At 57.9% G+C, this 11,848-nt stretch overlaps 2 protein-coding genes across 3 annotated transcripts in view; one reads left to right on the top strand and one right to left on the bottom strand.

Moving 5' to 3' along the window:
- The first annotated feature begins 4,230 nt into the window (after positions 1-4,230).
- Positions 4,231-9,141, top strand: MMP21 (matrix metallopeptidase 21). Its single transcript, XM_054581237.1, has 7 exons — positions 4,231-4,392; positions 4,706-5,279; positions 6,227-6,366; positions 6,541-6,682; positions 7,418-7,675; positions 8,414-8,586; positions 8,839-9,141. The coding sequence occupies exons 1-7, from the start codon at positions 4,231-4,233 to the stop codon at positions 9,139-9,141; spliced, it is 1,752 nt and encodes a 583-aa protein (XP_054437212.1).
- A 1,871-nt stretch (positions 9,142-11,012) lies between these two features.
- EDRF1 (erythroid differentiation regulatory factor 1) overlaps positions 11,013-11,848 on the bottom strand; it is a 31,852-nt gene continuing 31,016 nt past the window's right edge. For both annotated transcript variants that reach the window (XM_054581681.1, XM_054581682.1), the window contains one exon: positions 11,013-11,729. In XM_054581681.1, the coding sequence (XP_054437656.1) occupies positions 11,573-11,729 (157 nt within the window). In that variant the 3' untranslated portion in view covers positions 11,013-11,572. The remainder of the gene's footprint in view (positions 11,730-11,848) is intronic.

Raw genomic sequence — 11,848 nt, 5'->3', positions numbered from 1 at the left:
AAAAGCATAGATTAATTTCTTAAAGCCCATTTCCTACAACGTCCGTTCCCAGCCCGGCAAATCACGCCATGCGACCGCAGCCGGCGGCTGCGCCTCGGCGCCTCTCCCGAGTTCCTACCCAGTCCTTCCCAGACGGTGTTACAAGTGTCAGGTAGGGTGAAGGGACTCCAGGGACGCACGCCGCAGGCCTGGCCCCGGGGGTGGCCGGTCCGGCCGGTCAGCGCCTGGTGCGCGTCTGGAGTGGGTGGGGGGGACCGCAGGCCAGAGCCGGGCTCGGGGACGCCCCGGCCCCCAGACTCCCGCGTTCGTTTCCTCTCAGGGAGGGCTGCTCCTCTGCTCCAGATAAAGTGAAAAACACTTGGAAAAAAGCTCCAAGTGATTACCCTGACCTACACCCCACTGTCAGGTGTCCCCCAGCACCTTCACACAGCTCGGCTTCCCCCAGCCTCCCAGGCCCGTTTCGCTGTCCCCGAGGCCACGGGCAATGAGCGAGGGAGCGCCCTGAGAGCCCCCAGCGCAGGCAAGGGGAGACCGCCTCCGCCCGTCCTCTGAGGGACCCGGAGGCAGAGGCTCGGTGCCGGGGCCTGCCCCGCGGTCTCCCCTCTGTGGTGCCCGGCGGGGCACAGGGAGGGCCGGCCCCTGGGCGGAGATCGCCCGCTGAGGGTGGGCTCTGTGAGGTCAGGGGACAGCAGGGAGCGCTGGCCCGCAGAGCCGTCTGCAGAGAGCTCTCCCCTGTGAGCTCACACCCCCTGCCAGGAGGGGGAGAAGCCAAGATTCTGTACTCACCTGCCTTTGCCTTTTCAGACCTGCCCGCTGCCCCGACCTCCGCGGGGGTGCGGCCCCAGAGCAAGGGTGGCCCCGCTCAAGCAGAGGGCCCCAGGTGTCCCATGGGAGGGGTCTCATTCACTCTCACCCACGCCACTCACCTCAAGACGCTGGCCAACTTGCAGTAAACACACAGGAAACAGCACATGAGCACAAACGCGGCGACCAGCAAGCCGCCGCCGATGGCCACCATCGTCTCGATGTCCACCCTCTCAATCATGGCGCCACGGTCACGCGCGCGCCTGGGCAGAGGAGGGCGGGCGGGCAGTGGCGGGGGCTCCCCTGCCTCCTGCGGCCGCCTCGGTGAGCTGCCGCCAGGGCCGGGAGGATGAGCCCCGAACCGCAGGGCCTCCTGCGTGGGACCCACGGAGGGGGCTCCCGAGGAGGCCTCGGAGCCTCGGCCGGCCCAGCGCGGGTCAGGGGTTGGTTCGAGGACGGCGGGGGACTCAAACGTGAAGTCCAAGAGAAGGGACTCAGCAGGACAGAGAGTGGGAAGGACCGCCCTCTCGGTCACAGGCAGCGACGTGTAGCTGCAAGGGACCTGCCGGCCTGCGCCGAGCAGATGGTTTCAAACCCCAAACGTGTTCACTTTCTGAGTCAGACTTGCCCCCCTACAGCACCTCCGGCTTAAACGTCTCTGTGGGAGTAACTCAGGGCTGCCCCTTTCCAAGACGGCACGTAGCACACTGCTGAGACTATGCACACCGGCCTGGTAAATAACGCGTATTACAGGAACACAGTTTTCAATTTTCCCACCGACGACTGGGTCATGCCACCTCAGCATTTAAGGAGATGCTAGAAGCTTCCAGCCAAACCCTCCCCCAGGCTCAGACACAAGAGTGGCCTGCACAGACCAGGACCTGGTCTCCCCAAGGGCCCTCGTCCCTTATCCTGTAGGTCACACAGCTCCCTCTGCCATTCCCCTCCGAAATCCAGCGGCTCCAAATCCAGCGTACCTGGGACGCGCGCTCTGGTCCGTCAAACACTGTGAGCCCGGAGAACGCAGGCCTCCCGGATGCTGAGCAACGGCGGGCAGGAGAGCCCTCCCAGACACAAGCAGAGGGCCGGCACGCTTCCCTGGGTCCTGTTGACCGGACCTGCGTGAGGCCAACTGCACCAGACCGTGAAAAAGAGACCAACGTTACCCGAGAGAACAGGACCCGGCGGCAATCAACTCCTCGCACCTCGGCCCCGAGCAGGGCTCTGCCCCCGGCGGGCCCAGCGGCGGTGCAAGCATTGAGACCTGACTCTCAGGAACGGCCCCCAGCCAGCGCCCGCGGAATGGACAGGCACCCTCTGCGTCCGTCACACCCTCGGGCCCCGGGCTGTGTGACATCAGCCGCCGGGACAGCATCTCCCAGCCGCAGAGTTCTCAGTTCTGTTCCGCGCTCAGAACGCCAGCCTCCCAGCAGGGAGGACAGCGCGGGAACCGCTGGGGTGCTTTTGTCCCAAGTCTCGCACCTTTTTGGGTTTTTGTTTCCTCAGAGAAAACCTTTACGGTTTGTCTGCTAATCAAAACACGGTTTGAGATTTCAATTAAAAAAAAAAAAAGAAAACGCAGTGAAGTGGGGAGGTGAACAATGCCTTCGCACCCGACGATTAGGCTTTGCTTTAGCCACACTGTGCAGTGCGTTTGTCACTGGTCAGACACGTGTTCGCTGACATATATTAATGTGGGTAAGGAAATGGACAAATATACTGACCTATCCGATTTTTCTTTCATTGCTCAAGTTTTATGTTTCCAAGAGCCCTTTCCTGCCCCCTTTACTAATGACGCCCCCACCCCCACCTCCAAGGCATTCAGTTCTTCTGGTAACATTCTCAGCCCCTGGTCACTCCCTGAAATTTTCATTCACTGTTTTGTTTGTTGTCCGTCTCCCCCATTAGAGCAGAAGTTCCATGAGGGCTGGGGCCAGGGGAGAATGAGTCCGCTGTGTCTGTTTCCGTCTTCCCGGTCCCCAGAACAGTCACAAGCGTTTGCTGGATGATGAATGAACAAGCGACTGCCAGCCAGCCCCACGCTGGCTCTGACCAGACCTTTGACATCACAATGCCAGGCTCTCACCCGCGGTCACGGCTGGAGGACCTCGTCCCTCGGGCTCTCCGGACACTCTCAGCAAGGAAGCCGGCCCTGCCTGCCTTCCTGAGGTGACCAGAGAGGGACAGTGTGGGCCAGGGCATGTTCTAGAACCTCAGGTGCAACTCTAGTTTATCCTCAGATAAAAATCCCTGACTCATAGACTGGGCTCCATGTAGCCATTAACTAGGACGATAAACGCCTATATTCATGAACACAGAAAGATGCACATGATAGTACGCTGAGTTTCAATAATGAAATGAAATAGAGCATACGTGCCCTGGCTGGCGTGGCTCACCGATCCAATCCCGGGGCAGAGCACACACCTAGGCTGCGGGTTCAGCCCCAGGTCTGCGCCCATATGACACGCAAGTGTTGGGTGCTTCTCCCTCTCATCGATGCTTCTCTCCCTCTCTTCCCCTCTAAAAAAAGAAAAGAAAAAAGAATATGCAACGTATGTAAAATGGCGCACACACAGACACTTCTCTATGCATGTACACAATATATACATCTGCAAGAATGTTCACGAAAATGTTACCATCTAAATCATAGGATTTCCTCCTTTATTCTCAGTACTTTCAAAATTTACATTTTGCTATACTGATTAAGTATTCCTTTTATAAAGAGGAACAAAAGCAATAAGAAAAAAATTTGATAAGCCAAAATTCTCCAAAACCCAACCCCCCAAACCCCCACCCCTCGAAGGACCCAGACCGCCAGCCTGCAAAGGACAGCACAGGAAATGCGTGTGGGCCGGGTGGGTACTGGACTTAAGTGGGGGCAGGGGGCAGTTCCTAAATTTTAGCAATGTCTAACCACTATCCTGCACACCTGAAACTAACATAAGTTACATCGAATGTCCACTGTCATTGACAAATAAAAAAATAAGAGGTAAAAAAACTTAAAGCAATTTCCACTCCCTCTAAAATAATAGACCTAAAGTACAACCAAATTAAATGGTCCCCGGTGGTTGCGAGCAGGTGCAGCGCTGGCTGGGGTGGGTGTGGCAGTGGCCGCAGAGGTGCCCGCCCGCGCGTCCCCATGGAAACCCAGCGGCGGCCGCACGTGCGTGCTGCGGCGACCTGAGGACTCTGCAAACGGAGCCAGGGGCGATGGGGCGTTCTCACCCAGCAGGAGGGGTGGTCCTGGGGTTTTCAAAGGACAGCCCCTCAGGAGCGGGGCCTGCGGCCCCCGTTGGCACGCTTCGCGCCCGGGTGAGAGGGGCGGGGCCCGCAGTGCAGCGCTGCTGCTGATAAGGGCGTCCCCAGCGGCTCCTGCAGGAGGGAGACCGTGCGCGCAGAGGCGGGACGGCGAACTCAGACCGGGCCATGCTCGCGGCCTCTATCTTCCGTCCGACCCTGCTGCTCTGCTGGCTCGCTGCCCCGCGGCCAGCCCGGCCTGAGACTCTCTTTCACAGCCGGGACCGCTCGGACCTGGCGCCGTCCCCGCTGCGCCGGGCCACGCCCATCGCCGACCTCCGCGCCGCCCAGGTAGGGGAAGCCGAGACCGCAACCACGCGCAGCACAAGCACCCACAGGCACACGTGTACGCCCGCACATACACGCGCACGTGTGCACACAGGTGTGCACGCATGCACACGCCTCTCAGGTGCGGGGCCTCGCACAAACCACCGGTAACAGAGTAGAAATGCTGCCCAACAGAAGTAAATACATAGCGTAGCAAATACGGATGACATCGCGCAAATACACACCGGCCTGCGTAGCGTGTAAACACTCAGAGAGCACAGGTGTGGAGCACGCTGTTGGCCGCGCCCCCACCGATCTGTGCATTTCTCCCCCGCAGCGGTTCCTGTCCAAATACGGCTGGGCAGAGGGGCCCCCGGGGGCGGGGTTCGCGGCCCCAGTGCCCCAGGGTTCCCGCCGCGACCGGTCATCGGAGGGTCCCCGGGGCGCCACCCTGGCCGAGGCCCTGCGCAGGTTCCAGAAGGTCAATGCGCTGCCAGCCAGCGGGAAGCTGGACGTGGCCACGCTAGCAGCCATGAACCGACCTCGCTGCGGCGTCCCCGACGCGCGGCCCCAGCTGCCGGCCACAAGCACAGAGCCCCGGACCCCGCCGACCCCGCTGCCGGCCCCGCACCCCCGGGCCCGCCCGAAGCGCTTCTTGCAGACGCTGCTCCCAGGGCCAGGCCAGGAACCCAAGAGTACCCCTCAGATTGGGGGCACCCTGGCCTTTGCCAAAAGGACCCTGACCTGGAGGCTGGTGGGGGAAGGCTACAGCAGCCAGCTCTCCGTGGAGGAGCAGCGGCACATCTTCCGCCTGGCCTTCAGGATGTGGAGCGAGGTGATGCCCCTGAATTTCCGCGAGGACCTCACCGCCCCTGCGGCCACCATCGACATAAAGCTGGGTTTCGGGCGAGGTAAGAAGGGCTTCGTTGGCAGGTTTCGGGTGAGGTAGGAAGGGCCCGTTGGCAGGCTTTGCGCCCACTGTGTCCTCTCTGCAGGCTGCTGGGCCCCATTCTGCCTCCCCCCGTAGTCTGATGGAGCATATTGGGAGCTTGGGGCAGAAGAGGCCGTTTGGGGAGCCCCACCCTGGCCTCCCTCTTGCCCCAGTCACCTGCAGAGCGCATTGCAGAGCCACCAGCCCCAACCCCTGGCCTGTTCTGAGATGGCGCCTGTCTGGGCACAGGCACATGGTGGATGTGGCTTTGTTACAACTCACTGGGAAGGGCACAGGCATGTCACCTTGCAAAAAGCCCAGAGGGTCTCAGGGGGACATCAGTGCAGGTCAGCCGTGAGCATTGCTTGCAGGGGCTCAGCGTGCTCCTCGGGGTACAAGGGCGGTTGTCCCCCAGGCTCCATCTGGGTGCTCAGGGCTGTCCCGCCAGCCTCATTGTGACTTCCTAATGCGAGAAGTACACAGGGCACAGGTGGTGGAAAAGTGCTACAAATGTAAGTGTGACCGCTGGGCAGCACCCGCTCTGCACCCTGACCACTCAGCTCTCAGGGTCCGGCTCAGACCGACCCCATCTCCTCCGTAAGCCTCCAGCAGTCCCCGCCCACCACCCCCCCAGCTGGCAGCCCAGCACAGCTGTCTCCTCCCGCCTCTCGGCCCCCGGAGCACTTGGTGCGCAGCTCCATTTATGTCCTTAGACTTCATGACACAGCTTGTGAACAGCCGCGTCTCACGCACTCCTCACGTCGAGGAGTTGGTCCAGCAATTGCTGGTTCTGCTACGGGGCCGCAAGCCTCTCAAGCCAGGGAACCCCACCAGGGTCTGCGTTCCCAGGTCCCACCAGGTGAGGGGTCTGTGTGATGGGCGCCAGCCCCCCCACTCAGCCGGACCGCCTCCCTCTCCCCTGGCCAGGCCGGCACCTGGGCTGCCCTCGGGTGTTTGATGGGAGCGGGCAGGAGTTTGCACACGCCTGGCGCCTGGGCGACATTCACTTTGATGATGACGAGCACTTCACACCGCCCACCAGTGACATGGGCATCAGCCTCCTCAAGGTCAGTGGCCTCCAGCAGGTCGTGGTGACGCGGTGGCACAGGGCAGCGCGGCACAGGCGGGAGAGCGCAGGCCAGGGCCTCCCTGCAGGAGTGTCCGCGTCCCAGAGAAAGCTCCGTCCTCGGCTCCCCGACAGCCAGGGTGGCGCTGCACTGACGCATTGTGTTCCCTTCTAGGTGGCCGTCCACGAAATCGGCCACGTCCTCGGCTTGCCGCACAGCTACAGGACAGGATCCATAATGCAGCCGAATTACACTCCCCAGGGGCCCGCCTTTGAGCTGGACTGGTCAGACAGAAAAGCCATTCAAAAGCTGTATGGTAAGACTGCCTGGAGAGTTCGTCCGTGGAGCCGGCGGAGCATGGGAAGACCCCCGCGCTCCTTGGCCTGATGGCCCCCCGGCAGCTGCCTTGAGGTGCAGGGACATCAGTCATTAGTGAAAGGCGGCCCTGCCGAGACCGGAGGCTTAGGGGGGAGCACAGCACACTCCCTTGCACTTCGTTCCCCCTGTGTTCCCTCTTTCGTGACACATTCTATTCCTTGGACACTGCGGTTTTCTAAATACAAGTGGGCCACCCGGACCGTGGCACCCGAGAACCGCAGGACCTGGAAGCCGCTGGAAGAAGTCGTCTGTGATCTCAGGCAAAGAACAGCGTGGCCGTATCAGGACAGGCTTTAATGTTTGATTGTTCAGGCCGGAGGGCCTGTGGGCTGGTGGTTAAAAGTTTAACGGAGGAAAGAGGCATCAGCTACACTTACTGTGATCATGTGACTATCCCCCAAATACAGGCCCTGCAGAGAGTGACCCGGAGCACTGTTTATAATGGAGGCGGAGTAACTCCTGTGCCCAGGGCCGTGGCAGGCCACCGGTGTCCCTCCTGCTCCCTCCACTCTGCCAGGGGAGGCTGACTTCCACTCTCATATGGGGTCTGGCCTTAAGGTGTCTCAGTAGAAAGCTTCGGCCTAGCAATGGTCTCTATGCAAGTCACCCAAGAAAGCAGGAACTGCTGTTTTTGCAACGGCGTCAAGGGCTGGACCTTTTTTTTTTTTTTAAGGTTCCTGTGAAGGCGCATTTGATACCGCATTTGACTGGATTCGCAAAGAGAGGGACCCCCACGGAGAAGTGACATTGAGGTTTAGCACGTATTTCTTCCGCCGCAGCTGGTACTGGCTTTATGAAAATCGAAACAACCGGACCCGTTACGGGGACCCCGTCCTCATCCTCACTGGCTGGCATGGAGTCCCGGCGCACAGCATAGACGCTTTTGTCCACATCTGGACGTGGAGAAGAGACGAGCGTTATTTTTTTAAAGGTAGAGGTGCTTTGCGTGGCTCCGTTTCTCTCGTTAAAGAAGTGCTTTCAGAACAGATATCCTGGGCCCTTAGGGAGGAAGCTTCTGCAGTGCTCGTGAAAGTGTAACTCCTCCTGTCCCGTCAGACTGAGAGCTCTGTGAGCACCGGAGGTGTGCCGGGCCCCTGCCTTTTCCACCAGGCCCCGATCGCGCCAATGCCAGAGTGACTGAGCGGAGGCATTGTGCGGGCTCGGAGGTGCTTGCCGAGGAACTGTAAGAAAGGGCCCCCACCCCCCGCCAAGGAGTTTCGGTCTGATTCTGGAGAGAAAACTGCCTTAGAAGCCCACAATAGGAGAAGTCTGTGTGAAGGGGTAGAATGAGCAGAGCTGGCCCCTGTCACCCAGAATGAGGTGCCAGAGCCTCCCAGGAGTCAGGGCTTGGCCCAGACCGGACAGACGGGTGGGGCCTGGAAGGGTGTGTGCGGGGAGGTGGGCGCCAGGGAGGCGGTGGGCGTCAGACTCACAGCCAGAGACTTGGGGGTGGACAGGCGTGCCCGTGAGACAGCGAAGACCCCGAGGTGGCAGGGCCCTCGGGTGACAGGACTGGATTTGGAAACACAGGGTCAGCCCCAGCATGGAGTGGCCCGAGCACCTGGCAAGGGCCGGGCGCACTGGGGCCTGGATGAGAAGCCGTCTGCTTTGTCCTTCCTGTGATTTCACTACGAGAAGCCACGGTAACTTTTGTTTGTTTGGCCCTCAGGGACTCAATACTGGAGATACGACAGCGACCGGGACCAGGCCCACACGGAAGATGAACAAGGGAAAAGCTACCCCAGACCGATTTCAGAAGGGTTTCCGGGCATCCCCAGCCCTCTGGACACCGCCTTTTACGACCGACGGAAGCAGCTGATTTACTTCTTCAAAGAGTCCCTCGTAAGTGGCGGCTTTGCAGCCTGGGGTTGTTCCTGTCAGCCCTTAACTGACACTTTCGGGGGACCAAGTTCTCAGTTTAAAGTTATGCTGTTACCACAGACCAATATGGCCACGGCAGATCGCCCCATTGTATGGAAAATTATTCAGAACCCTAAGTCCAAAGACCTTGGTGCAAAGACACAGCTCTCCTTACCTCACTGCTCTAAATCAACGATTTTCAGAAAAGCCAGACCTGCTGTCTTTGCATTGCAGGTGTTTGCGTTCGATATCAATAGGAATCGAGTCCTTGGTTCTTACCCCAAGAAAATGGCCGAGGCCTTTCCGGCGGTGGAGCCCCAGAACCACCCGCTCCGGAACCTGGACGCGGCTTACTACTCCTACGCGCACAAGTCCGTCTTCCTGTTCAAAGGCAACGCGTACTGGAAAGTGGCGGATGACAGGGACCGGAAGCAGCACGCGTGGCTCCCTGCCAATGGCCTGTTCCCCAAGCAGCCCATCTCCGAGAGGTGGTTTGATGTGTGCGACGTCCACACCTCCGCGCTGGACATGTCATGAAAATAGGCGAATGGAGGGAGACAAAGGGCTTCTCTGCCACGAAAATTTTTTTCTTTTACAAGGAAAACCTACCAGATTTTCAGTAACGGAAGCAGACAGAGCTCCCTAAGTTAAAACCAATGGAAAAAGTACTACTGAACTTTTAAAAATCAATTGCTCAGGCAAAACATAATTTTAGCAAATAATTTTACAATTATTTTTCCAGAAAAGGGGAAAAAAAAAGTGCTGAGGAAACTTTGTGTTCCACGGTCGCTAGGGCTCTGCAGCCCCATCCCCAACACACCTGCCCACCACCCCCAGCGACATCCAGGGGAGATGGGGAGCCAGCCCTGGGACCCAATCCCAGAAGACGCCACTCACCCCCTAAGGGTCCTGCCGAAGGTCAGGCGCAGGGGTTGCCCCGGCCCCTCCTCTCCTCACGCCCGCCTGGTGGCCCTACACTCTGTCCATCCCTGGGACGCTCTTTGTTATCCCAAATGGTCTGCAACAGCCAGCTTTGTAGCTCGCCCCCTTCAAAGCAGGAAACACTTTATATGGAAGTTTATGTCCCGAGGGCTAATTGGATGTGTTTTTTTCCCTGCATCAATTACCTCTAAGATAGGTGCTACGGTTCCCGACTTTCGCATAATATAGCTTCTTAACACGGACAAAACCCCTGATGTCTTATGTAATGATGGGGACAGAATTCGGGCCCTGAAACTAACTGGATAAAGATTCCGCTGTCCCACTGATCAGGCCCAAACGCCACAATGCCTTTCAAGGAACAGCTAGAACACAGAACTTTTAAGCTTCAAATTAAAATCAGCAAATTACAAAACATTTTAAAAGCACCTTCTCCACCCCTCCCCCCGTAAGAATTTCATACTTTGGCTTTGACAAGGGAAGATAGCTAAGGTTTCTATCTTCTCACTTAAAAATTACTTTTCCTCAAAAAAAGTCATTTCCCAAAATGACCAAAAGGTTGTTCAGCTGAGAGGCTCCCGTGCCCAACTCCTGCTTCCTCCTGCTGAAGCAGGGCCCTTTTTGAAACTGTCCGTCCCGCCGAGGCGCAGCCCACCCCAGCGAGCAGGCTCAGCGCGCAGAGACTGTGACTGTGCTTGCGCAGGGGGACAGAGACAGCGGTCCTGACAGGAGGCATCGCCAACTGCGCAGCTGCTTTCCAGTTCAGTCAAAACTTGAAGTGCTTCCATGCTTAATTTTTGAAAATGGATGCAAATCTGTCCCAAGGACGATGCAAACAAACAAGGATGTGGACAAATGGCGAGAGTTCTGCCAGCTATGACAAACGTCAGCTCCTTGTCAGGAACTTCTAAAAGTCTGAATGTACAAGCAAGCAGTTTGTAAAAACGCATCTTACAGTCTCTCTCTCTCACACACTCTCCCAGCAGAGTTCAGATCCCTTCAAGGCGGGGCAGCCAGAGGGGCTGCCAGGGAACGTGTAGGACCTGCAGTGACGATGACCCGCTGGCGGCCCTGAAGGCCGCCGGCCCCCGGGCTCAGAGGCAGGGTGAGCGCTTGTCTACGACGGTGTCGTGCACAGAAGCCCAGCAGGCACCTGACAGGACGCGCACAGCGCTGTCCCAGGCCTGGAGAAGACGCAAGCGCAGTGCGTGTGCTCCGAGACGGAGCCCTGCGGCCGCGGCAAGTGCCGACTAACATCCTGCTGAGCGTTCAGTGCAGGGCAGCATTTTATTTTTATTGTTTTAACCTTCAGAAAATTAATCAAATGAGTTCACAGCAAAACTCAGTGTGAAGAATGTGAAACAGAAAAATACAAAGGTATTTTAAATAAATAATTTATTTATTCAAAATAGTTTTCTTACCTTATTCACAGTTTCAAGTTTAAAATAAAAAAGGAGGGTAGTATCTATTCTTGATCAACTTGCATATAAAGTCAAAGAACACTGGATCCTTCAGAGCATGCACTGAACACGCAGAGCCGCGCAATGGCGCATCTTCGAGAAACCCCGCCCTGAAGCTTAACACGGGCAGACCTCTCTGCACTGCCTGGAGGGAAACACTGTCGATTTAACCCACTTGAACCACTAGTGTCACCAGGATAAAAGTTCCCTTGACCCAAAGTAACATTTATCCAAAATAATGTCTTAAACCCATGTAGCTTAAACATACTTCGAAAATACTTAAAAGTATAACTGTGTCCCAGCCAGTCTATTAATACGGAGGCACCACACTCTCCTCAGAGAAAGGCCGGCGCGCAGAGCCAGGCGCTGACCCTAGCGCTGCCCACGGGGAGTCCGTGACGCTGCCCCGACCTGCCGCGCCGGCGCAATGAGGAGGCCGCCCTCCAGCGGCGGCGCCTGCTGGAAGTGGTGTTTCCTCTGTGTTTAATTGAACGAAGCACCGAGTGGGTGGGGGGGCCCCCGAGTGCAGAAGGCACGGGCTGCACCTGTGCAGACACAGCCCCGGCAAGTCACTGGACGGCGCCGCCCCCGGCGAGCTGGTCCAGCAGGTGGAGGAGGACGTCGATTCTCTCCAAGAGACTTGTGTTTTTGTTAGCGGTAGCTCTCAAAAGCTGGGAGTAAATGTGCTTGTTGGTTTTGAGGGCTACATCTTCTTCCACGTTATTGCTGGGTTAAAAACAACAAAAGACAAAACGGGTGTGGCGTGAACAGCGGTGCCCACCGACCATCCAAAGAGAGACCCCAACAGGGACAGCTCGGCCATCCCCCAGGGAGCATGCGCCCGG

Source organism: Pteronotus mesoamericanus, unplaced genomic scaffold, assembly GCF_021234165.1.
Source record: "Pteronotus mesoamericanus isolate MK-2021 breed Mesoamerican mustached bat unplaced genomic scaffold, CSHL_Meso_final contig_657, whole genome shotgun sequence".
In the NCBI taxonomy this organism is placed as follows: Eukaryota; Metazoa; Chordata; class Mammalia; order Chiroptera; family Mormoopidae; genus Pteronotus; species Pteronotus mesoamericanus.
This window is presented reverse-complemented; position numbering and strand designations above follow the sequence as displayed.

Coding starts and splice junctions, on each gene's coding strand:
- MMP21 (XM_054581237.1), top strand. CDS start 4,231: ATGCTCGCGGCCTCTATCTTCCGTCCGACCCTGCTGCTCTGCTGGCTC. Junction 7,676..8,413: donor CGAGCGTTATTTTTTTAAAG/GTAGAGGTGCTT, acceptor TTTGGCCCTCAG/GGACTCAATACTGGAGATAC. Junction 8,587..8,838: donor ACTTCTTCAAAGAGTCCCTC/GTAAGTGGCGGC, acceptor TTTGCATTGCAG/GTGTTTGCGTTCGATATCAA.